This window comes from Ranitomeya imitator, chromosome 3 (genome assembly GCF_032444005.1).
Source record: "Ranitomeya imitator isolate aRanImi1 chromosome 3, aRanImi1.pri, whole genome shotgun sequence".
NCBI classification, from domain to species: Eukaryota; Metazoa; Chordata; class Amphibia; order Anura; family Dendrobatidae; genus Ranitomeya; species Ranitomeya imitator.
In genome coordinates this window covers 188,537,555-188,563,784 of record NC_091284.1, presented here as the reverse complement: position 1 = coordinate 188,563,784, position 26,230 = coordinate 188,537,555, and the positions used below count along the sequence as shown (strand labels likewise).

The following is a 26,230-nucleotide window of genomic DNA, read 5'->3' as shown; positions in this document are numbered from 1 at the left end:
TGATGGTCGCGTTCCACCTCCTCCTTTGCTGCTCCCGTCGTCCTGCTTGCAGGTGCCTCGGGACCCCCTCCCGGCCTTCCCGCGCCCCCACGAGGGCAAAGCAGGCCTGGGATCCCTCGCCGGGTTCCTCCTTGAGTTTCCCGGCGTTCTCCCCCTTCCATCGATCGTCTCGGCGTTCCGGAAGTGACGTCAGCGGTCTCGCGCGTCACTTCCGGTTTTTCGTACCTTCTGGAAGCCGGTACTTCCGGGTTCGCCGGCCGGCGTGTCGGACTGATAGCGTCCCCTCACATGGATCCTGGAGGGGGAGGGGGAACATTTTGATTGCTGGAGGCAGGTGCGGACAGCGTTCTTAAACCCTGCTGAACCACCACTGAGGTAAGGCTATTTCCCCAGTATGGATGGTTCCTTGTGCCCTGCGTCTGCGGAGCCCAGCGCTACCCCTGCTACAGTGAGTGTTTGCAGGGATAGGATCCGGGAGGTAGTACCTATAGGGGGTTTAGTTGTCCTCACTCCTCTCTCCCTTTCTGTTTCAGGGAGAAAAGTCTGCCCCTAGAGCCGCTAATAAAAAGAAGTGCCCAGTCTGTTCTGCTAAATTCCCTCTTAACTGGGATAAAAAGCTCTGCCAGCCATGTACTGACAGGATTGTAAAAGCTGAGCAACCATCTGCTGGATGAAATTCGCTCCTTAGTAAAACAGGAGGTGCAATCTTCGTTAGCAGCTTTTACTCCTCCACCACCGCCACCACATTCCCCAGCTAAAAAGAGAAAAATTCAGGTGGTTGAATCAGATTCTGATTCAGACCTCTCTCATACTTCATCTGTGGGCTGGGAAGATCCTGTATCACCTAAAGCTGAGGTCGGGAAATACCTCTTTTCCTCAGATTACATTGAGGATCTAGTATCTGCTGTTCGTAATACTATGGGCCTAGAAGAGGAATATGAACCACAGTCCATACAGGATCAGATGTTTGGTGGGCTCAGATCGGAGAGGAGAGTGGGGTTCCCAGTGCACGCTAACATTGTTAGTATAATTGATCAGGAATGGGAACAGCCTGAAAAACGCCTCAGTACCCCTTCAGAAATGAAGCATAGATTTCCTCTAGAGGGTGAAGTGATCAAATTGGACATTCCAAAGGTTGATGTGCAGGTGGCTAGAGTTGCCAAAAGAACAGCACTCCCCTTTGAGGATTCTTCACAATTAAAGGATCCTATGGACATGAAGATTGAAAGCCTCCTAAAAAAATATCGTGGGAAACTTCTACGTCTGTCCTTAAGGGCAATGTCGCTTCCACTTGTGTTGCCAGGGCCCTCTCCTGCTGGTTAGAAAAATTAGAGTCTCATATATCTCAGGGTACCCCAAGAGGCGAGATATTAGATTCACTTCCCATCCTGCATAAAGCCTCTGGGTTTCTGGCTGACGCTTCTCTAGAATCTGTTAGAGTGGCCGCCAGATCTCTTGTACTTTCCAACTCTGCTAGAAGAGCCCTCTGGCTTAAAATATGGAGCGGTGATATCACCTCAAAGGCCAAGTTGTGTGCCATACCCTTTAAGGGAGATTATGTTTTCGGTCCGGCCTTAGACGATATTCTTGACAAGGCTAACGACAAGAAAAAGGCACTCCCGGAGCAAAAACCACCTAGGAAACGTTTTTTTCGTGCCCCACAGTCTCAGCCCCCTCAAGCAAGAGGGAAGGGCAAAACCGGCAGGTGGAGTTACGCAAAGGGTAGAGGGAAAAATATTTTTGTCCCCCAGCAGCAGCAGCAGCGGTCCCAACAGGACAAACAATGACTCCGACCCGGTAGGGGGGAGACTCTCAAAATATGTGGGTCAGTGGGAAAATATCTCCAGTTCCCACTGGGTCCTCAATGTCATCAAGGAGGGCCTATTGATAGTTAATTTCTTTCCCCCCCTCAGGGTCTAAAAGTTACTACCCTTCCGACATCAAGAGATCACAGTTTGTTGACATTGAGTCTCAGAGATCTTATGAAATCAAATGTGATCTCCCCAGTTCCACAACTGGAACAGGGAAAAGGACATTATTCCCGGCTGTTCTTAGTACCCAAACCCTCAGGGGATGTACGAATTATTATAAACCTAAAAGGTCTAAACCAACATGTGAAATATCGCAAGTTCAAGATGGAGTCTGTAAGATCTGCAATTCCTCTGATAGGACATCACTCCTTTATGGCAACCATCGACCTAAAGGATGCATATTTTCACATTCCTATCCACCCGAGACACAGAAAATATCTCAGGTTTGCGATACAGGGGAGTCATCGAGTGGAGCACTATCAGTTTGGAGTCCTTCCCTTCGGCATTTCCTCAGCACCAAGAGTATTCTCCAAAATCATGGCAGAGGCAGTGTCATTTATCCGGAATCAAGGTGTCTGTATAGTGCCCTACCTGGACGATCTCCTGATAGTAGCCCCCACCGAGATGACCCTGATGTCCCATGTGTCAACCACTTTGGAGATATTGAAGTCTCTGGGTTGGATTCCAAATATGAAGAAATCTCAGCATCAACCCTCAAAAACCAGAAAGTTCTTGTGTGGTTCTGGACTCTGCAAAACAGATGTCCTTTCTCCCAGACGATCATAGGCTACCATTAGTAGCAAAAATCAGAAGATTCAAGGAGATGAGATTTCCTACTCTTCGAGAAGGAATGTCTCTCTTGGGCCCCATGACAGCCTGCATACAATCGGCGGCTTGGGCTCAAGCTCACTCAAAAATTCTCCAAACCCACATTCTAGACAAGTGGGATGGTCGACCTGGCACTCTAACAAAAAGGATCCACACACCCGGGCGAGTGAAAGCATCCTTAACATGGTGGATGAATTCCAGAAACCTCCTGAAGGGTGTGAGCTGGATTCAGCTTCCGCTAACCACGATCAAGACAGATGCCAGCAGGAGGGGCTGGGGAGCCATAATAAACAATGTTCCTTACCAAGGTCTTTGGAACCAGTCAATCAGCGAGAAATCGTCAAATTTCAGAGAGCTCAAAGGTGTGGAAGAGGCCCTGTTAGCAGCAAGCCGTCAGATTTCTGGTCAACATGTCCAGATTTATTCAGACAATATGACCACGGTAGCCCACATCAAGCACCAGGGCAGTACAAAATTCCTCAGTTTGAAAAAGATCTCCGCTCGAATTTTTTATTGGGCCGAAAAACACTTACTGTCCCTGACGGCAATTCACCTAAAAGGGACTGCAAGTATTCAAGCAGAATACCTGAGTCGCCAGGACATTCATCCTGGCGAATGGAGCCTGGATATTCAAACATTCAATATGTTAGTACAAAAGTGGGTTCTTCCAGAGGTCGACCTCTTTGCCTCTCACCAGAACGCAAAAGTCAAAACCTTTTTTTCCTTGAACCCAAGAGGCAATCCCAGAGGAGTGGATGCCCTAGTCCAAGATTGGCACTTCCAGCTAGCCTATGCATTTCCACCAATCCCAATTCTTGCAAAGGTTCTACGGAAGATACGAATAGAAGGGACTCCGACTATCCTGATAGCTCCTTTTTGGCCCAAAAGAAGTTGGTTCAACTTGATCATCCAACTACAAGTGGATGGACCGGTAATGTTACCTCTAAAAAACAATCTCCTCTCTCAGGGTCCCATTCTCCACGCAGACCCTCAGAAATGGAACTTAGCGGCGTGGTTACTGAAGCCCAAGTTTTGAAAGCAAAAGGACTATCGGACCCTGTCATAGCTACTCTCCAAAAATCGAGAAAGCCAGTAACCAACGCCATCTACAACAAAATCTGGAAAAAGTTTTCGTCGTTTTGTTTGCCTAACCTTCCAGACACTCTCAAGCCCAATATACCTAACATATTAGATTTTTTACAAAAAGGCTTGGAGATGGGTCTTAGACCCAGTACTCTCAAGGTCCAGGTCTCTGCGCTTAGCTCCTTTTTTGATCAAGATCTAGCAGGTCATCGCTGGATCAAAAGGTTCTTAACATCAGCAACTAGGATGAATCCTAGAAAACAGATCATAGTTCCCCCATGGGATCTCAATGTGGTGCTCCAAGGTCTTACAGGCCCGCCTTTTGAACCTTTGTCCTCCTGCTCTCCTCAAAATCTTGCCTATAAAACTGTGTTTTTGGTAGCCATAACTTCGGCTAGAAGAGTGGGTGAACTGCAGGCCTTATCTATAAGAGAGCCGTATCTTCTAGTGAGAGATGACTCAATAGTACTTCGTCTAGATCCTTCTTTTCTTCCGAAGGTAGTCTCTGATTTTCATCGTTCCCAAGAGATTGTTCAACCGACCTTTTGCCATAATCCTGCAAACTTGGAAGAAAGAAGATTCAACACTCTGGATGTCCGACGTATTCTGCTGCAATACTTAGATCAGACCCGTGCTCTCAGAATCGATCATAACCTCTTTGTCCATCTCTCAGGGCAAAATAAGGGGAAAAAAGTAGCTAAAAGTACCATTGCTACGTGGATTAAAAAAGCCATAACGGAAGCCTACCTTGCTCAAAACAAAATTCCTCCAGTAGGGATCAAGGCCCATTCAACAAGATCTACGTCAGTTTCCTGGGCAGAAAGAGCAGGTGCATCTCCGGAGCAGATCTGCAGGGCAGCAACGTGGTCTTCACTCCATACCTTCTCTAAGCATTATAGATTAGATGTATTTTCCAATAAGGACTTAGTCTTCGGCCGTAAAGTCCTCCAGGTTGTCCCTCCCTAGTGCTTAATTAGTTGGTATTCCTCCATATGTCGTCCTGGAAGGTGACTAGAGAAAATAGAATTATTCTTACCGTTAATTCGGTTTCTAGGAACCTTCCACGACGGCACTAATTTCCCACCCGATACATATTCCTGGACTAGTTCTGGGATTCAGAAGGTAAACCGGTGCTATGGTTTCAGTTGTAAGTCACTGGGAGGTGGGAGGTCCTTTTAAACCTCTCTGTTTCCTGTTCCCCATTAGGGCAAAGAGACAACCTCCATATGCCATCGTGGAAGGTTCCTAGAAACCGAATTAACGGTAAGAATTCTATTTTTCAGTTTTGAGTTAATGATATGCTCGTGCTCCGGGGCGGCCTGTGGGGGGTCTTCATGTGGTGCTCTGATTAGGTATTCATAATGCAGACTGCTGACAGGACACTGATCCCTCACTGACCTGCCCCCTAGTTTACATAATGAATATTATATCTACATAATGAAAAAAAAACCCTTCTGCAGGCAGATAATAATAATCTTTATTTTTATATAGCGCTAACATATTCCGCAGCGCTTTACAGATTTGCACACATTAATATCACTGTCCCCGTTGGGGCTCACAATCTAGAATCCCTATCAGTATGTCTTTGGAATGTGGGAGGAAACCCACGCAAACACGGAGAGAACATACAAACTCTTTGCAGATGTTGTCCTGGGTGGGATTAGATCCCAGGACCCCAGCGCTGCAAGGCTGCAGTGCTAACCACTGCGCCACCGTGCTGCCCATGCTGCCCGTGCTGGCAGGTGCAAATAATAAAAAAAAAAAAATCCATTTGAAAATGGCACCCACCTGCGAAGTGGCAGCTATCGGTGTATATAGAGGTAATCTGAGATCTGCTATTGTGCAGGCGCCATCTTGCTAGAGGAAAAAAAATTGCAATAGCAGCTATCAGATCACCTCTATATACACTGATAGCTGCTATTGCTCAGGCGCCATTGTCAAATGGATTTTTTTTTATTTTATTTTTTTAACGATCAGGATAACCTCCACCACATTTATTAACACCATACACATGCGATTATTCTGCAGTGCAGGAGCCACGGCTGGCCCCTGCCTGCAGAAGGTTTTTTTTTTGTTTGTTTTTTTCCTGTACCTGCATATATTCATTATGTAAACTAGGGGGCAGGTAAGTGAGGGATCGGTGACCTGTCAGCAGTCTACATTGTGAATACCTAATCCGAGCACCACATGAAGACCCCCACAGGCCGCCCCCAGAGCAGGAGCAAATCATGAACTCAAACTGAAAATAAAGATTACACAACAACCACAAGATGGATTTCATCAACCCAGATATTATTGTAATCAGTATAACTGCACCAACCTGACACTGTGTGTAGGTTACTGTGCACAATCCTGCTGAAAGGTTCCCTTTAAAAACAATAGGAGCAGAAAATTGATTTATAATCTAACTATTACTTGCCTACTCATTCCCTTTGACCAAATACTGAACGTGTGCCATGACCTTATCGTGAGAATGAAGGAGCATCAAGACCTTTATTCTTTTTGGCACATTAATACACCCAGCTGTACAAGGAACCTGAATGGAGCTATGTAGCAATTCCCATTACAGCAGGTGGGTTAGGCGCCATTATGCAATTTACAGCTCTGCATACTGACTCAGCAATGATGTCCTTTTATTTTCTGGCTCTGTGGGGTTTCGGAGGGCAGAACCCAACATAAAGCGATGTTATATCCTAGCAATTTGCCATTCAATTCTAAGATTGTAATAAATCATTAAAGTTTCCAGAGTTGCTTCCATATGTGCCCAGGCTTCATTACTGATGGTATGCATTCTGGAAAGTGGTGTTGTGTTTTTTGTTTTTTAATAACCTCAACCTCTCCAGATGGTGCTAAATTACTGTGCACCCCTAGAGCATTACATAATAGGGGCTTGGCTATACTATTAGGCGTGTCTGACAGGTTGTCGGCTCATTGTAGTATTAAAAGCAGAATTGTGAATGCAGCTCTAGTATAAGACGTGCTGTAACTCGTATATATCAGTCCATGGTTTGGAGCTGAAAGGTGTGAAGATTTTGCTTCACTTTCAGTGTTAACATGGCATTCTTAATTTTGGATTTCTTTTACATGGAGGAATTGGATGTATGTGTGGCGGTTTTTCTTTAATTTTATTTGTTTTCCTTTTAAAGAGCTTGTCCACTACTTTTACATTAATGACCTATCCTCAAGACAGACCATCAATGTCTGATTGACCAGGGTCCGACACTTGGGACCCTCCCCCCACCGATCAGCTGCTTTTGGTGACCGCAGTGGCAGCTGCCGGCCGGAAGCACGCACTTGCAGAGCTGACCATCTTCTGATTGTGGCTACCCCAGGGTAATGCACATTGGCTTCCTATTCATTTGAAGGATAGGTCATCAATGTAATAGTAGTAGACAGCCTCTTTAAGTCTGAAATCAAACTGGCCATTACCTACATTGTAAAGTTATATTCACCAGCCACCTTTAGGAGTTCTCCACTCTGGGACATTGGACGTGATCTCCAGCTGTTAAATGTCTTTGGACATTTCCTTCCCAGAACAGAAATGGTATCACTAAATACTTTTTCTGACACATTAGAGTACTGATAAAATTACACATTGGATGGACTTGTCTCTTAAACAGGTTTCAGTAATTGTGTTTTGTTTCTTGTTTTTTTTTTTTAGCAAGAAGCTCACATTGGTCAAAGAAATGTTGGCAGGATGTGGTGCTGGGACCTGTCAGGTTATTATAACCACTCCTATGGAAATGCTTAAGATTCAGCTGCAGGATGCAGGACGACTAGGTATCTATGATTACTTTGTATTCTAATAGTACTTCAGAAAGGTTAAAAAAAATGCTTCTGGCAAAACCTTTGGTTATGCCTTATGCAGGTTGCTAGGTGCAGTGCATGAAAGATTGAAAGAGCTGTTATATGTACTCTCCCCTATAGGCAGCCCCAACCATAGCACATGTATATCCATGTGACAGGTTTGGTTCTTTAATGGTGTTATTCGTTGCCCCACCTCCCATCTATTTATTTTTTTCCCCAGTAAAACCATTTGGACTAATTTAATAACCTTTTATTTTTCAGCATCTTGCCAGAAGACTGCTACTGGGATACAAAGCGTTACTCAGGGTGCAAAACATTTGAATACCATTCCTGTGCTCTCCAGAGCTTATAATGCTGGGCCAACGCTGGTGACACAAAAGTTATCTGCAACACAGATTGCTTCTGAACTTCTCAGAACACAGGGTATAAAAGGCCTTTATAAAGGTCTGGGGGCAACATTATTGAGGTATGCGTTTCAAGATCCTATTGCTATTTCTCTTTGCTTGACACGCTTGATGTTACAGAAATTGAAAAAAAGGAAATAAACTTACACATAACTAGGGAGGAAGAGGAAAGAAGCATTTCTTAAGGTAGTTTAGTGAGCAGCAGTTTCTGAACAGGTGAACTTTCATGTTGATTTTGAAAACTTCCATGATGAGTTGAGGTCTAATCAGTCAGGGCAGCGTGTCCCATTGTATGGGGGAGGAATGGGAGAAATTATGATCGCTATATTTGGAATATCAACCTGCTTTTCCGGTGTGGGCACTTCCTGCCCCTTTACAGCCATGCCAAATGTTGTCATGACTGTGATTAGCCGGCGCAGTATGTTAAAAAAATAAATAAATACAGTGGCGAAAAAAAAGTATTTAGTCAGCCACAAAACATCACTGCTCTAGAGGAAATCTACATGGAGGAATGGGTCAACATACCACCAACAGCGTGTGCCAAACTTGTGAAGACTTAAAGAAAACTGTCATTGCCAACAAAGGATATATAACAAAATATTGAGATGAACTTTTGTTAATGAACAAATACTTATTTTCCACCGTAATTTGCTAAATAAATCTTTCCTAATCAGAAAAAGTGATTTTCTGGATTTGTTTTCTCATAGTTGTGGTCTACCTATGATGTCAATTACAGGCCTCTCTCATCTTTTTAAGTGTGAGAACTTGCACAATTGGTGGCTGACTAAATACTTTTTTTCCCCACTGCAAATAAAGACGTGGGGTCACCTCTAATTTTGATAACTAGCACAGGTAAAGCAGACAGCTGTGGGCTGCAGCCCTCCGCTGTCTGCTTTCTGCTCTATCTTGGCTGGCTATCAAAACAGAGGGGCCCCCCCACGCCATGTATTTTTTATTTATTTTTTTAAATTAAATAAATAATAACAAACTACATGGGGTTCCCCTATTTTTTGATAACCAGCCAAGATAAAGCAAGCGACGCTGTAGTAGTAGTCATTTTACGGCGCCTGACTGACGGTAACCTTTTCGCCGCCTGTCGCAGCCACTGACTCACACTCTGTCCATTCACTTGAATGGTGTCTGGGTTCGGGATTCAGTTCAGGTAATATAACTTTCATTACAAAATTTTCAGTTTTACTCATATTAATTGATGCAAAATGAATACTCTACATAAAAAACCTCCTACATCTAGTATGTTGTATAAACTCGATGATTTTTTTTTTAAGGGCAACACTAAATTTTGTAGGCATGCAATGAACATGGCCACTGATTCACTGTCGCCCCAAGTATGTCTCCTGGTCTTAACCCAACCAAACTACTATGGGGAGTTCTGAAGCGACAAGTTTAGCATCACTCTCCATCCAGCATTCAGGCTCTGGAATGTGTCTTGAATGCATGGACAAAGATAGATATTGCAATATTTCACCAACTTGTTCATTCCATGTAGAAGACTTGGTGCTGTTCTTAAAAATCTTGGAAGTCACACAAAATAGCAGATGTAGTTTTTGATTTGAGGTGTGATCCTTTTTTCATCAACAAATTTGAGTAAAACTGAAGATTTTGTAATGAAAGTTATTTTAGACTTGCTTTCATGTTATGGGTTAAAAAAAAAAAATGAAACGGTCTTGTCAAAATTCTCAAATTGTTTTTATACTCAGTGAGATATTAAAATCTTACTTTCAAAGGGGGTGTACTCATTTATGCTGAACATTGTAACACATACGTGTTTGGGCAGACTTGTTTAATCTATATTTATAACTATAATATATTTACTTTTGGCAAAAAAAATGAACAAAAATACCAACCACTTTTGTTGTGTTCTTGTAATTCTCTGTGTTGTCTGAAGTATATTGTGTGGTTAGTTTAGATGGCAGAGGTATTTCCGGCATATACTGTGGTTTTGTGCACATCGTTTTGCCTCTGAATTACATCAGATTGCTGCTAGTCTTGTGTTTTCCTGTTCTCTTACAGGGATGTTCCATTTTCAGTCATCTATTTCCCGTTGTTCTCCAACATCAATAAGCTGGGAATGTCCTCTCCAGACGTGAGAGCTCCTTTTCTTCACTCGTTCTTTGCAGGCTGTGTTGCTGGCTCTACGGCAGCTGTGGCTGTCAATCCTTGTGACGGTAAGATATCAAACGTTTACCTATTTTTACCATAGTGGGTGTTCACCGAGCCACATTCGACACACAAATGCGTTCCTTGTTAAACCTCAATTGTCACATTTTAACTTTTCAGTGGTAAAGACTCGTCTTCAATCATTGAACAAAGGAGCCAATGAAGAGGTGTACAGTGGAATAATAGACTGTGTCCGGTAAGGAGATTGTGTGGCCCTTTCTATAATGTACTGTTCACCTACGCTTGTAAGTCTCCTAATCTTGGGTCTTTCTATTAATTTGCAGGAAAATCTGGATAAATGAGGGCCCATCTGCCTTTCTGAAGGGATCTGGTTGCCGGGCATTAGTTATTGCACCCCTTTTTGGCATAGCTCAAGTTGTCTACTTCCTTGGTGTGGGAGAAGCAGTCGTGGAGTTTGCTCAGTTCAGCAACCTATCATCTCCGTAACTCCAGCATTCCACAAGACTTGGAAAAAGGATTGCGTTTTCACCTTCAATTTTGGATATAATTAACTTTGTTTTATATGAAGCTAGAGGAATCTAGTTTTAAGTTACCTCTGCCCCCATTTTTATTTTACAGCACTTTTACTTCAACCCCCCCAAAATGTTTATATGTGTATATTTTACTGAAGTGGAATAGCACTTGTTTACTGCATTGATGCAACCAATTAGATGTGTGCGTAGGGAGTTGTCTGTTTATTATGCATTCCCTATTCTCACATCACAGGGTCATTCTTGTATATTAACAGAAAAAATGAGATTGATATTGCAAGTCGCCAAGGGTTTTTTCCTAAGAGGTCACTATCCGATAGCTACAAAGCACAGTTTTCTTGGACATGTCCAAGAATTGTACATGTAGTCAATTCTGGATGATATGGGTCTGAATGTTTGTACTTGAAACCCAAGCCTTTTTTTATTTATTTTTTTTTATTTTATTGAATAGCTTTTTGGAAAAGATCGTTTTTCTAGTCCATGAAAGTGAATGATACAAATGGTTCACTGGACCAATACCATTCTGTGCAACGTCTGGTGTCTATTACCAAAACTTGAATATTCTTCTGTGCAGCTACCGGAAAAGTGTTACGGTTTGTTTCGTAATTACTTTGTATATATTTCTGTGTGGGGGGAAAGGTTTCAGAACACTCAGACATGATCGTTATTAGTAGAGTTTATTTTATATAACTGTTTTTTGGTTCACCAGCCATTGGAACCGATTGCAAAATTAATACACTTTTGGCAAATTTGAGACGATGGCCTTGTCATTTCTCTGACTTTACTTTAGCCTGGAGAATCGGCAAACAAAGAATGGGAATTTCCCTGTCTGAGCCCGGGCGTGGACAGGAGGGAGGCTGAGGTAGGGAAGGTCCTGTACTGTACACAGACTACTTCAATATAGTGCACAGATGCAGTTGAAAGGAATTACTAAAGGAGTGTTAACTGACCATTAATACAGCTCTACACCATAGTTTTTTTTTTTTTAGTAGATTGAAGCAAAGTAACTTGGCATATTACAAAAATCACAACTTTGCAATGTCCAGAGGATGATTTAACCCCTTAGTGACGGAGCCAAATTTTTGAAATATGACCATTGTCCATTTATGTGGTAATACCTCTGGAACGCTTCAACAAATCCCAGTGATTTTGAGATTTTTTCATGACACATTATACTTTATGATAATGGTAAATTTAGGTTGATATGTTTTGTGTTTATTTTTTAAAAAAAATCAGAAATTTGAGAAAAATGGTACAAAATTAGCAATTTTCAAACTTTGAATGATTGTCCCTTCAATCCAGATAGTCATACCACAGCAAAACATTAATAAATAACATTTCCCTCATATCTGCTTTACATCAGCACCATCTGTAAAATGTTCTTTTATTTTGGTAGCATTTTAGGAGGTTTAAAAATGTAGCAGTAATTTTTCATTTTTTCAAGGAAATTTACTAAATTTATTTTTTACGAACTTATCCATGTTTGAAGTGACTCTAGGGGTCCCATATACTGGGAAACCCCCCAAAGTGATACCATTTTAGAAATAGCACCCCCTGTCATATTGAAAACTGTTGTCAGGTAGTTTATTAACCCTTCAGGTGCTTTTCAGGAATTAATGCAAATTGGCATGACAGAAATGAAAATGTGTATTTTTACCACCTAAATGCCGCTAACTTCTGAACAGATTACTACAGCCGGCAGACTCTAAGGCCACTATTTGGTCATGAATTGCCATGGCAAACATCAGGACCACAAAATCATGATCTGAGGGCATCATTTGGGATAAAGAGGAAGCCCCCACACTCTGTTAACCATTTATATTGATGTAGTCACTATTGACAGCCGCATCTAAGGGGTTAAACAGATTTGGACGGTGCAAACGCTGATCGTGGAAGATGCAGCAAGTTGTCGGCTATAGTGGACAGCCGACAGCTGCTGGATTGTTACCTGTATGGGGAGGCTATTCTCTTATATCTCAGGTCAGTTAAAAGACGTATTGGCTGTCATTAAGCATTAAGGGGTTAAATAACAATAAAGCAGCTCTTTAAAGAAAATCAGGTGTTTCTTGGAGGTGCCAGGAGCTCTGATGAAAGTCTTTTCAATAGCTCTAACCAGATGCTCTTGTTGCAGTGCCACACCACTCTTGTCCATAAACTGGATTTGGTATACTAGACACAGCCCATTGAATAGAGTGGCACTGTCTCTGGAGGGGACATAAAAATGGCACCCTATTTATTTATTTGTTTTCCCTAAATCCTTAACAACCAAAAGTCATAAAACCATTTTTGAAGCTGTGAATCTCAACCAGAAAACTTGGAGAACCTGTCCAAGTTCTAACAGTAGTGTATGCTGTAGTTTTGGGATACTTTCAGTGTATTCTTTATAACAAGAGGCTCCCTGAGTGACCGTTTCACAATGCTGGCATCGTGCTGCAACAATTAGTTCCCCAGAACTACAGCTAAATGGCTGACGGCTCTAAAGTGTTTGTATTGTTTTTTTTGTTTGTTTTTTCTCTACATGACACCTGCAATCCCATGGTTGTTGCTAAATGAGTTGTATTATGGCGGAGTCGCCTATCACTTACCACCTTAGCTTATAGAAGTAGACCAGTATATGTAACTGATATGGTACTAGGAGCATTGTACTCATTTCTATTCATTTAATCTGCAAAGTATATTTTGCACAAGTCCATTTTAAAGTCTGCTCTTCACTTTTGTCTTTCAGCATTTCTGTATGAAAAGGATATGCATAATCTTTGACCTTTTTATGTAGGGTACTGTATTATTGGAAAAGGCAAGATACATAGGAGATCTTGATGCTGGTCTAATTGATTGCCTAGTTTAGCTGGTTTACCTATGAGAGTCCAGATGAGTCAAATGTCCAATCCTTTTTACATTGCAAATAACTGGTACATAATATGGATCCCCCAGAAGTGCAAGTTCTCACTGCTTGACTAATATGTAATAATTTAATCTAATATATAATTGCCTAGAATACTACTTCCTGCAATTTGTGCCAACTTCCATGGCTTTGTCCGGAGCTAATGTCCGGAGCTAATGTCCGGAGCTAATGTCCGGAGATAAGTGACGTCAACAGTGTCCAGTGTCTGATTGGTTGCCGCCTGCTGCGAGCGACCAATCAGAAACGTGCCGTACTGTGACACACTCCGCCCGCCATTTTGGTGTGATTTTTGAATTTTTACCTCACAGCAAGTTTCTACTGCGTGGAGGCGGGCCCAGTGACGTTGCTCTTCAAGCTCCTGCCGAATTTCGTCAAAAAAATGATAATACCATTTACCAAAACTATATATATTTAGTTGTGAAGTGGTTCAGTGACATTTTCACACCAATTTTGAACTTTTGTTTGGTGTTTTCTCCATATACTGCCTATTATTTTTGTTCTTACTATTATTTATTAATTGTATTATTCTTACATTTGAATAAATAAAGTATATATGGATTCTAGACTCCCGATTCTTTAGAATCGGGCTGCCATCTAGTATGTAATAATTTGGCCCTTTATGACATTTTGACTGGACCCAAGAACGTATTTTATTGTTTATACTTGAGATTCCTTGCATAACTTCATGTATGGCTGCATACTATAAAATGCTCTACCTGACTATAAAGCATTTTGAACCCTTAAACACCACGTTAGTGTTTTTGTTGGTCAGTGGAATATTTAACAAAATCCCAAGTCTTATTTCTCTTATCAGAAATTTTGCATTTAAGTGCGTTTACTACATGATGAAACTTCTCCGGTCTTATAAACCTTTTCGTAACTGCAATTTAAGTACCAAATGGTATAATTAGGAGTTTGAAGAAGTCACGGAATGGCAACAGAATACATGGTCACGTTATAATACAAGTCGCGAGTATTTCTGTATATATTTTTCAATGTTTTAGCTTTGCATGACTATTTTATATAAAGGGAGAAGTTGCTCTAAGTTCACATTTATGGTCTATTTGAAAGGATTGCCAAGAACAATGAACATCGCTTTTGGAAAATGATTGGTTATTTTAATCTACATTGTGAGGCTATTGTCATCTTGCCTTATGTCAGTGTGACATACAGATATTTTTTTTTTGCTTTATAAACAAATGATCTAGTCAAGTCAAATTTTGATGATGATTCCTTGTCTTGTGTTTAAAAAGTAATATTTTTACAGGCTTTCTTTTCTAAAACTTGGCATACATCCATTTTTGGTAGGGTGCTTCACACATGTTAGCAGAGCATGAAGGTATAAACAGGTCAAAACTTTTTGGAAACCATGTGCTGCTGCACAGTCTCCTGCAAGCGGCTCTGGGTATCTGTGCAGGTCCAAGTCCATATTCTTGAGCCACAACGGAATCTGATGTACCTTTCTCTGCCATATGTGTGCGAATACAGTTTACAATGTTTCTAATGGAGAATATCTCCATACATACAGTAACTGATGTAGAAAGACTTTTTTTTGTTTTTGTAAAATTGCGATAAAAATAATAAAGTATGTGTTCTCTCACAGCCCACTTCACAGGCTATTGGTGGTCTTGCAATATTTCTTCACTTACAAATATTCCACGAAAACGTTTGTGGGATAATTAAAAAGTAGAACTGTTTAGGAGAAATAGAAACTCAAGCATGAAGTGGCAGATAGTGGTGAGCGAGTATACTCGTTGCTCGGGTTTTCCCGAGCACGCTCGGGTGGTCTCCGAGTATTTGTAACTGCTCGGAGATTTAGTTTTTGTTGATGCAGCTGAATGATTTACATCTGTTAGCCAGGCTGAGTACATGTGGCGGTCGCCTGGTTGCTAGGGAATCCCCACATGTAATCAAGCTGTCTAGTAGCCGCAAATCATGCAGCTGCCGTGATGAAAACTAAATCTCCGAGCAGTTACAAATACTTGGAGACCACCCGAGCGTGCTCTGGAAAACCCGAGCAACGATTATACTCGCTCATCACTAGTGGCAAATTACGATAGGGAGCCGACAATCTTTACATCATAACTGTAGAGCTCCAGACCTCCTCTGCCATGAACATCTGCACAGAAACTGCACCGAAGCGTGTTTTCCATAGCCAAGCAGCTGCATGGAAGCCTTACAGCATCAAGCACACTGCCAATCACTGGATGAAATAGCGTAGGGGATCCCAGCATTGGATTCTGTAGCAAAGGAAATGTGCTTTGTGAACTGATGAATCACAATTCATTACATGGCAGTCTAATGGAACCTGGATTTGGTAAAAGTCAGAATTACATTACTTGCATTGTAACAATATATGGGGTTGTGGTTCACAGGTTGGCCTCACTTCCTGTGAAGTGAAATCTTTATGCTTTTCTTAAGGGGGTGATGAAGATTCCCACTACTCACCCCTTCTAAGGCTACTAGCGTTTTTGGCTGTACGTCGCCATGTGTCGTTTAGGAGAAAAAACGCATCCTGCAAAGTTGACTGCAGGATGCATTTTTTTCCCCATAGACTAACATTAGCAACGCATTGTGACGTATGGCCACACATCGCAACCGCCGTGCGAAGGTTGCGTTGTGTTTTGGCGGACCGTCGGCACAAAAAAACGTTACATGTAACTTTTTTTGCGCGTCGTGTCCGCCATTTTCGGCCGCACATGTGCGGATGAAACTTTGCCCCCTCCTCCCCAGACCTTACAATGGGGCAGCGGAAGCGTCGTAAGACTGCTTCCGCTGCCCACGTTGGGCATTATTTTCACAACGCACGTCGGGCCGACGCATAGCGATGGCCCCGTGCCGACGAATGCAGCCTTAAGCTGTTTTAGTCGATATGATTACCTGTGTAGGCATAAAAGATGTTATTGTTTTAGCCACTAGATGGCAGCAGTTTGCAGATTCATACTACTGTCACCTGTATGTCAGTTGGCACATCGGAAATTAACCAGTTTGAGCCGCCCTCAGCGACAGTTGGAAACTGAAGGATGACTTGAGTTGCAGGCAGCCATCTTAGAGTGCAGTTAGTAAAGTCAGATGTGACAGGAGCTGGTCAGATTACTGAGGAAAGGTGCAGCACGGTGGCGCAGTGGTTAGCACTACAGCCTTGCAGCGCTGGGGTCCTGGGTTCTAATCCCACCCAGGACAACATCTGCAAAGAGTTTGTATGTTCTCTCCGTGTTTGCGTGGGTTTCCTCCGGGCACTCCGGTTTCCTCCCACATTCCAAAGACATACTGATAGGAATTCTAGATTGTGAGCCCAATCGGGGACAGTGATGATAATGTGTGCAAACTGTAAAGCGCTGCGGAATATGTTAGCGCTATATAAAAATAAAGATTATTAACTGTTCGTTCCTGTGATTTCCTGTCAGAGAAGTAGAATCACGTTGTGAGGACGACTATGGTTGGATGCAGAGTTTGATTCTAGCCTAAGCATTGGCTGTGACGTGAATGGCCTGCTAGCCTGTCGGGCAAAAAACTGCTCTTCAGGAGACAAGCCCAGGATCCACTTCACAGTCTCCCAGCTAAACAGCCGTTCAGACAATTAGACAGCCACTTCTGCGATCAGATAACGGCCGGTTAATCATGAGCTGAGTACCCACCACAGGTATCCTGGTGTGAGTGTAAGGAGGAGACCCGGATTAGGCATACCTACTCCGTGATGGATTCGGAACTGTCAGAGCTGTCACCCAGGTTGCACGGGGGAAAGCATAAGGCCCCGGACCTACTTTTACACTCAGGAGTAGGGGGTGTGGCTAAGTTAAAAGAGCTGCAGCGTGCAGAAAATCAGTCAGAGCGGGAACGCACAGCATGCAGGAGGGCAGTGTCGGGGCTCCTATTAGTCATCTAGACAAAGCAGACCACAGCCAGACACTGTTGACAAAGATGCATCCAATCCCTGCTGACTGTGAGTGACAAATCCTGCAGTAAGGACAGACGCGCGTATGCACCGATGGGGAAGCCAGGTCACCTGCCTTGAGTGGCTTCACGTTACACCTGCTTTTGACAGATTATTGCCTTTGGACTCTAACAAGACAAAGGACCATGTTCTTTCCTGCTCACCGTTTCAAGACCAGCCGATTGCCGACAGGACCACGAGGAATCACCGCCGCCGCCAGGATCCAGGACGCCATCTCCTCCAGGACTATACCGGACCCCTTATGCGCCAAGGCCTTGGCGCCAACGATCACATCTCTAAAACCACGTTCTGACTTTGTCGGACTGATAAGTTTTGCTATTCTTGAACTTGCTACCTTAACCTTTAGGCCGGCGTCACACTCAGCATATGAAAATACGGTTCGTTATTTACGGCCATAATACGCAGAAAAGTCCCCAAAATAGTGATCCGTATGTCATCCGTAGGCAGGGTGTGTCAGCGTATTTTGCGCATGGCATCCTCCGTATGTAATCCTTATGGCATCCGTACTGCGAGATTTTCTCGCAGGCTTGCAAAACCGACATACAATGGATCCATGGGATCAAATAATCGTAAAAACATATATATATATATATATACATATATATATCTATATACATATATATCATACAGCGCTAGATAGCTTAAAAGCCGGTAATTCAATTGCCGGCTTTTCCTATCGCCTTCTCAAACCCGACATTTGAGACATGGTTTACATACAGTAAACCATCTCATATCCCTTTTTTTTTTTTTGCATATTCCACACTACTAATGTTAGTAGTGTGTATGTGCAAAATTTGGGCGCTCTAGCTATTAAAGGGTTAAATCGCGGAAAAAATTGGCGTGTGCTCCCGCGCAATTTTCTCCGCCAGAGTGGTAAAGCCAGTGACTGAGGGCAGCTATAAATAGCCTGGAGAGGGTCTATGGTTATTGCCTCCCACCCTCCCCCCGGCTAAAAACATCTGCCCCCAGCCACCCCAGAAAAGGCACATCTGGAAGATGCGCCTATTCTGGCACTTGGCCACTCTCTTCCCACTCCCGTGTAGCGGTGGGATATGGGGTAATGAAGGGATAATGTCACCTTGCTATTGTAAGGTGACATTAAGCCAGATTAACAATGGAGAGGCGTCAATTATGACCCCCATCCATTATTAATCCAATAGTATGAAATGGTTAAAAAAAAACACATTATTACAAAGTATTTTAACCCCTTTCTGCCATCTGACATACTATTGCGTCCATGTGGGGTGGGCCCTACTTCCCAAGGACGCAATAGTACGTCATGCCCTTTAATGCGACACTGCGACTTAAGTCGCAGTGATCGCATTAAAATTCCGACGCCATCTTACCTGCAGGAAGATGGTGTCGGCATCCTAGGGCCTGTCGCCGCCCCCCCGGCCTCCCGATCGCTGTGATTGGCTGCTCAATTCTGAGCAGCCAATCGCAGCCTTTCTCATTGTTTCAGCCAATCAATTTGGCTGAAACAGTGAGGTCCCAGCCTAGGATCGAGTACCGATGTACTCGATCCTAGGCCAGTGCCTGGCAATGCCAGGCATGTGCCCAAACCCCCCCGGGATTGGCGCGATCGCGATAGATCGATCGCGCCAATCGCAGGGCACAGCGGCGGTGTTACCGCTCTGTGCCCTGCCCCTATCTGCGCACTCTGCAGCCCCGGGCCATGGCTCCGGATCTCCTGCCATGGCTCCGGAGCATTCAACTCTGATTGGCGCGATCGACGATCACATCGATCGCGCCAATCGCAGGACACAGCGACGGTGTTACCGCCGCTGCTGTGTCCTGCCTACCTGCGCGCTCTGCAGCCCCGTGTTCCCAGTCTGATTGGCGCGATCGATGTGATCGTCGATCGCGCCAATCACAGGGCACAGCAGCGGTGTGACCGCGCTGTGCCCTGCCGGTCACCTGCCTGTCACCTGCTGGTGACCTGCCGGTGACCTGCCTATGATCGGAGCTGTGAGCTCCGATCATAGGCTGGTGCATAGCAACACCAGCGTCACCAGGGCCTTCTTTGATTGGTGGGATCGATGTGATCATCGATCCCACCAATCACAGGTCACAGCAGCGGTGTGACCGCTCTGTGACCTGTCTCACCTGCCCCTGACCTGTGTAACTGCTCTGAAGGAATCCTCACACTTGGTGAGGATTCCTTCAGAGCGGTCACGCTTTGAGATCCCCTCCTGTGCTGAGACTTGTGGTGCCACAGTAGCCTGTGACACCACAATTCTAGCTAAAGAAAGAAGAGAGAAGAAAGAAGAGAGACTACAAACCGTAAGTGTTGATACCCCGATCCCGGCCCGATCTCTATTCATCCCCCCTTCTCCCGTCCCCCCTTCTCCCATCCCCCCTTCTTCCATCCCCCCTTCTCCCATCCCCCCTTCTCCAATCCCCCCTCCTTGCGCCGTATCCGTGTCCAAATTTAGCAGCCGCCGAGCGTTGATTGGTGACGCAGTTCACCTATCAACACTCGTGCTCGCTTTTTTTTTCCCCATCCCCGTGCGCTCCCCCAGCCGCCGCGTCTAATCTGTGCCTTCCCTTTTCTTTTTTTTTTTTCTTTCCCCATCTCCGTGCGCTCCTCCAGCCGCTGCGTCTAATCCGTGCGTTTTCTTTTTTTTTTCCCCCATCCCCTTGCGCTCCCCCAGCTGCCGCGTCTAATCTGTGCCTTCCCTTTTCTTTTTTTTTTCTTTCCCCATCTCCGTGCGCTCCTCCAGCCGCTGCGTCTAATCCGTGCCTTTTCTTTTTTTTTTCCCCCATCCCCTTGCGCTCCCCCAGCCGCCGCATCTAATCTGTGCCTTCCCTTTTCTTTTTTTCTCTTTCCCCATCTCCGTGCGCTCCTCCAGCCGCTGCGTCTAATCCGTGCCTTTTCTTTCTTTTTTTTCCCCCATCCCCTTGCGCTCCCCCAGCCGCCGCATCTAATCTGTGCCTTCCCTTTTCTTTTTTTTTCTTTCCCCATCTCCGTGCGCTCCTCCAGCCGCTGCGTCTAATCCGTGCCTTTTCTTTTTTTTTTCCCCCATCCCCTTGCGCTCCCCCAGCTGCTGCGTCTAATCTGTGCCTTCCCTTTTCTTTTTTTTTTCTTTCCCCATCTCCGTGCGCTCCTCCAGCCGCTGCGTCTAATCCGTGCCTTTTCTTTTTTTTTTTCCCCCATCCCCTTGCGCTCCCCCAGCCGCCGCGTCTAATCTGTGCCTTCCCTTTTCTTTTTTTTTTCTTTCCCCATCTCCGTACGCTCCTCCAGCCTCTGCGTCTAATCCGTGCCTTTTCTTTTTTTTTTCCCCCATCCCCTTGCGCTCCCCCAGCCGCCGCATCTAATCTGTGCCTTCCCTTTTCTTTTTTTCTCTTTCCCCATCTCCGTGCGCTCCTCCAGCCGCTGCGTCTAATCCGTGCCTTTTCTTTCTTTTTTTTCCCCCATCCCCTTGCGCTCCCCCAGCCGCCGCATCTAATCTGTGCCTTCCCTTTTCTTTTTTTCTCTTTCCCCATCTCCGTGCGCTCCTCCAGCCGCTGCGTCTAATCCGTGCCTTTTCTTTCTTTTTTTTCCCCCATCCCCTTGCGCTCCCCCAGCCGCCGCATCTAATCTGTGCCTTCCCTTTTCTTTTTTTTTCTTTCCCCATCTCCGTGCGCTCCTCCAGCCGCTGCGTCTAATCCGTGCCTTTTCTTTTTTTTTTTCCCCCATCCCCTTGCGCTCCCCCAGCCGCCGCGTCTAATCTGTGTCTTCCCTTTTCACATCCCCGTTCGCACACCCAGCAGCCACCGAACTCTGATAAGTGAACCGTGTCACTTAGAGCTCTCGTGCCTGGCGTTTTTTCCACATCCCCGTTCGTACACCCAGCAGGCGCCGAAATTTGACGCGGTTCACTTATCAGAGCTAGGGCCTGCTGTTTTAGACTTTTCCTTTCACAGGTATTTTTTTCTCCCCTTTACTTTTTCTTTCCCTTTAGCTTTTTCTTTTAAGAATAGTTTGCACCAAACACTATCCCCCCACACGTACACATAGTTCCCAATAAATTACACCCAAGCACCATACTCATAAAAAAAATGTCCCGCTCGTCCCGTTCGTCCCAACAGCGCTATTCAGCGGAGGAGGCATATGCTTTCCTTGCCTCCGACACTGATAGCGAGGGAGAGGATCCCACTTTTCATTATTTTTCTGATTCTTCCTCATCCTCTTCCTCCTCCTCATCTTCCTCCTCCGGCCCTGCGGAACTGCCACGCAGATGCCGCAGGACAGAAGTGCCCATCATTCATGAAGATGAGGCAGGGCCCACTCCTGAAGATGAACCAGCGCGCCCCTCTTCGGACCCCGTATGGACCTCGCCCCCCGAAAATTACGAGCCACTGATTCCTGATTTTGTGGCAGAATCAGGAATCAGTTTTGACACCACCGGCCTCACAGAAATAGACTTTTTCAAAGTCTTTTTCTCTGAGGATTTTGTTAACCTCATGGTGGAGCAAACTAATTTGTATGCTCGTCAATTTTTGGAGCAAAACACCAGTTCATCATATTCTAACTGGTCTCCTGTAGACGCAGTTGAAATGATGCAGTTTTGGGGCCTGATGCTTCATATGGGGCTCCTGAAGAAGCCAGAAGTTCGGCAATATTGGAGTGTTGATATTTTATTCAACACTCCAGTGTTCCGAATGGTCATGGTCCGAACGCGTTTTGAGGCCATCCATAAATTCCTGCATTATTCCGATAATGCACAGTGTCCCGCACGAGATGACCCCAACTTTGACCGTCTGTTCAAAGTTCGGCCTGTCATCGAACACTTCAACAAAAAGTTCGGTGAAGTGTACGTGCCCAAAAGGGACATCTGCGTGGATGAGTCCTTGGTTCATTTTAAGGGGCGGCTCAGATTCCGTCAATACCTGCCCAGCAAGAGGGCCAGGTACGGAATCAAACTCTACAAGCTGTGTGAGAGTACCTCAGGGTACACCTACAGCTTTAGAGTCTACGAGGGGAAGGACAGCAGGATTGAACCGCCTGAGTGTCCCCCTGTCCACTGCTGGATAAAGGTTATCACCTCTATACTGATAACTTTTATACCAGCATCCCACTCTACAAATCCCTCTCTGCGCGAGGTACCGCAGCCTGCGGTACTGTCCGCAAAAATCAGAGAGGCCTCCCAAAGACGCTACTTGGGCAGATGCTCAGAAAAGGTGAGAGCAGAGCCCAATGTAGCGACCACCTGCTGGTGGTCAAGTACAAGGACAAGAGGGATGTCCTTCTCTTGACCACCATACACGGTGATGGCAGTGCCCTCAGCACTGTACGGGGTACCTCTACACAGGTCTGCAAACCGGACTGTGTACTGGGGTACAACAAAAGCATGGGGGGCGTTGATCTCTCCGATCAGCTCCTCCAACCGTACAGTGCTTTGAGGAAGGCCAAGGTGTGGTACAAAAAGCTGTCCGTGTACATCGTACAAATGGCAATGCTCAACGCTTTCCTGCTGTCACAATGTGCACGCCACAGCGATACGTCGTACCTTCAGTTCCAGGAGGTAGTGGTTAAGGCCCTGTTATTTGGCACGAGGGAAGGAGCGGGCCCCAGTACTTCCGGAACTGAAGGTGCTCGTATCGTACCAGGTCAGCATTTCCCGGGGGAGGTCCCGCAAACTGCAAAAAGAGGTAGGTCGCAAAAAAGGTGCCGAGTGTGTTACAAAAGGGGAATACGCAAGGACACCACTTATCAATGCGACACCTGCCCCGAAAAACCTGGCCTGTGTATGAAGGATTGCTTCAGATTGTACCACACCTCCATGCACTACTAATTTACTTTACAGGAAACAGTAGATTAGTTCCAAAAAGGGGGCACATCTATGTAAGTTCATTGGGGGTCTAGTTTACAAAATGTCACTTGTGGTTTTTTTTTTTACTGTTTGGGCACATCAGGGGCTGTGCAAACGGAACATGATGTCCGCGTACCATTCCATCAAAGTCTGCTTTTCAAAGCGTCATTACTTCCCTTCCGAGCCCCGAAGTGTACCCAAACAGTAGTTTTCTCCCACATGTGGGGTATCAGCGTACTCAGGACAAATTGGACAACAACTTTTGGGGTCCAATTTCTCCTGTTACACTTGGGAAAATTAAAAATTGGGGACTAAATGATCATTTTTGTAGGAAAAAATAGGATATTTTATTTTCACGCCCGGGCGTTATAAATTTAAGTGAAACACTTGGGGGTTCAAAATTCTCACCACACACCTAGATAAGTTCCCAATTAGGTCTAGTTTCCAAAATGGGGTCACTTGTGGGGGATTTCTACTGTTCAGGCACATCAGGGGCTCTGCAAACGGAACATGATGTCCGCGTACCATTCCATCAAAGTCTGCTTTTCAAAGCGTCACTACTTCCCTTCCGAACCCCGAAGTGTACCCAAACAGTAGTTTTCTCCCACATGTGGGGTATCAGCGTACTCAGGACAAATTGGACAACAACTTTTGGGGTCAAATTTCTCCTGTTACACTTGGGAAAATTAAAAATTGGGGACTAAATGATCATTTTTGTAGGAAAAAATAGGATATTTTATTTTCACGCCCGGGCGTTATAAATTTAAGTGAAACACTTGGGGGTTCAAAATTCTCACCACACACCTAGATAAGTTCCCAGTTAGGTCTAGTTTCCAAAATGGGGTCACTTGTGGGGGATTTCTACTGTTCAGGCACATCAGGGGCTCTGCAAACGGAACATGATGTCCGCGTACCATTCCATCAAAGTCTGCTTTTCAAAGCGTCACTACTTCCCTTCCGAACCCCGAAGTGTACCCAAACAGTAGTTTTCTCCCACATGTGGGGTATCAGCGTACTCAGGACAAATTGGACAACAATATTTGGGGTCCAACTTCTCCTGTTACACTTGGGAAAATTAAAAATTGGGGACTAAATGATCATTTTTGTGGGAAAAAATAGGGTTGTTTTTTTTCACGCCCAGGCATTATAAACTTTCGTGAAGCACTTGGGGGATAAAAGTGCTCACGACATATCTAGATAAGTTCCTTAGGGGGTCTAGTTTCCAAAATGGGGTCACTTGTGGGGGTTTTCCACTGTTTAGGCACATCAGGGGCTCGCCAAACGTGACATGGCGTCCGATCTCAATTCCAGCCAATTTTAGATTGAAAATGTCAAACGGTACTCCTTTCCTTCTGAGCCCTGCCATGCGCCCAAACAGTGGTTCCCCCCCAAATATGGGGTATCAGCATACTCAGGACAAATTGGACAACAACTTTTGGGGTCCAATTTCTCCTTTTACCCTTGAGAAAATAAAAAATTGGGGACTAAACGATCACGTTTGTGGAAAAAATAGGATTTTTTATTTTCACGCCCAGGCATTATAAACTTTCGTGAAGCACTTGGGGGATAAAAGTGCTCACGACACATCTAGATAAGTTCCTTAGGGGGTCTAGTTTCCAAAATGGGGTCACTTGTGGGGGTTTTCCACTGTTTAGGCACATCAGGGGCTCACCAAACGTGACATGGCGTCCGATCTCAATTCCAGCCAATTTTAGATTGAAAATGTCAAACGGCGCTCCTTTCCTTCTGAGCCCTGCCATGCGCCCAAACAGTGGTTCCCCCCCACATATGGGGTATCAGCGTACTCAGGACAAATTGGAAAAACAACTTTTGGGGTCCAATTTCTCCTTTTACCCTTGAGAAAATAAAAAATTGGGGACTAAACGATCACGTTTGTGGAAAAAATAGGATTTTTTATTTTCACGCCCAGGCATTATAAACTTTCGTGAAGCACTTGGGGGATAAAAGTGCTCACGACACATCTAGATAAGTTCCTTAGGGGGTCTAGTTTCCAAAATGGGGTCACTTGTGGGGGTTTTCCACTGTTTAGGCACATCAGGGGCTCGCCAAACGTGACATGGCGTCCGATCTCAATTCCAGCCAATTTTAGATTGAAAATGTCAAACGGTACTCCTTTCCTTCTGAGCCCTGCCATGCGCCCAAACAGTGGTTCCCCCCCAGATATGGGGTATCAGCGTACTCAGGACAAATTGTACAACAACTTTTGGGGTCCAATTTCTCCTTTTACCCTTGAGAAAATAAAAAATTGGGGACTAAACGATCACGTTTGTGGAAGAAATAGGATTTTTTATTTTCACGCCCAGGCATTATAAACTTTCGTGAAGCACTTGGGGGATAAAAGTGCTCACGACACATCTAGATAAGTTCCTTAGGGGGTCTAGTTTCCAAAATGGGGTCACTTGTGGGGGTTTTCCACTGTTTACGCACATCAGGGGCTCACCAAACGTGACATGGCGTCCGATCTCAATTCCAGCCAATTTTAGATTGAAAATGTCAAACGGCGCTCCTTTCCTTCTGAGCCCTGCCATGCGCCCAAACAGTGGTTCCCCCCCACATATGGGGTATCAGCGTACTCAGGACAAATTGGACAACAACTTTTGGGGTCCAATTTCTCCTTTTACCCTTGAGAAAATAAAAAATTGGGGACTAAACGATCACGTTTGTGGAAAAAAATAGGATTTTTTATTTTCACGCCCAGGCATTATAAACTTTCGTGAAGCACTTGGGGGATAAAAGTGCTCACGACACATCTAGATAAGTTCCTTAGGGGGTCTAGTTTCCAAAATGGGGTCACTTGTGGGGGTTTTCCACTGTTTAGGCACATCAGGGGCTCGCCAAACGTGACATGGCGTCCGATCTCAATTCCAGCCAATTTTAGATTGAAAATGTCAAACGGTACTCCTTTCCTTCTGAGCCCTGCCATGCGCCCAAACAGTGGTTCCCCCCCAGATATGG

The 26,230-nt window shown here is 44.7% G+C and overlaps 1 protein-coding gene across 2 annotated transcripts in view; it reads left to right on the top strand.

Annotated features, from left to right (window-relative positions):
- Positions 1 to 15,121, top strand: part of LOC138673105 (mitochondrial glutamate carrier 1-like) — a 37,319-nt gene extending 22,198 nt beyond the window's left edge. For both annotated transcript variants that reach the window (XM_069761716.1, XM_069761717.1), the window contains 5 exons: positions 7,384 to 7,502; positions 7,791 to 7,995; positions 9,965 to 10,119; positions 10,232 to 10,307; positions 10,396 to 15,121. In XM_069761716.1, the coding sequence (XP_069617817.1) occupies positions 7,384 to 7,502; positions 7,791 to 7,995; positions 9,965 to 10,119; positions 10,232 to 10,307; positions 10,396 to 10,558 (718 nt within the window). In that variant the 3' untranslated portion in view covers positions 10,559 to 15,121. The remainder of the gene's footprint in view (positions 1 to 7,383; positions 7,503 to 7,790; positions 7,996 to 9,964; positions 10,120 to 10,231; positions 10,308 to 10,395) is intronic.
- Positions 15,122 to 26,230: the final 11,109 nt, after the last annotated feature.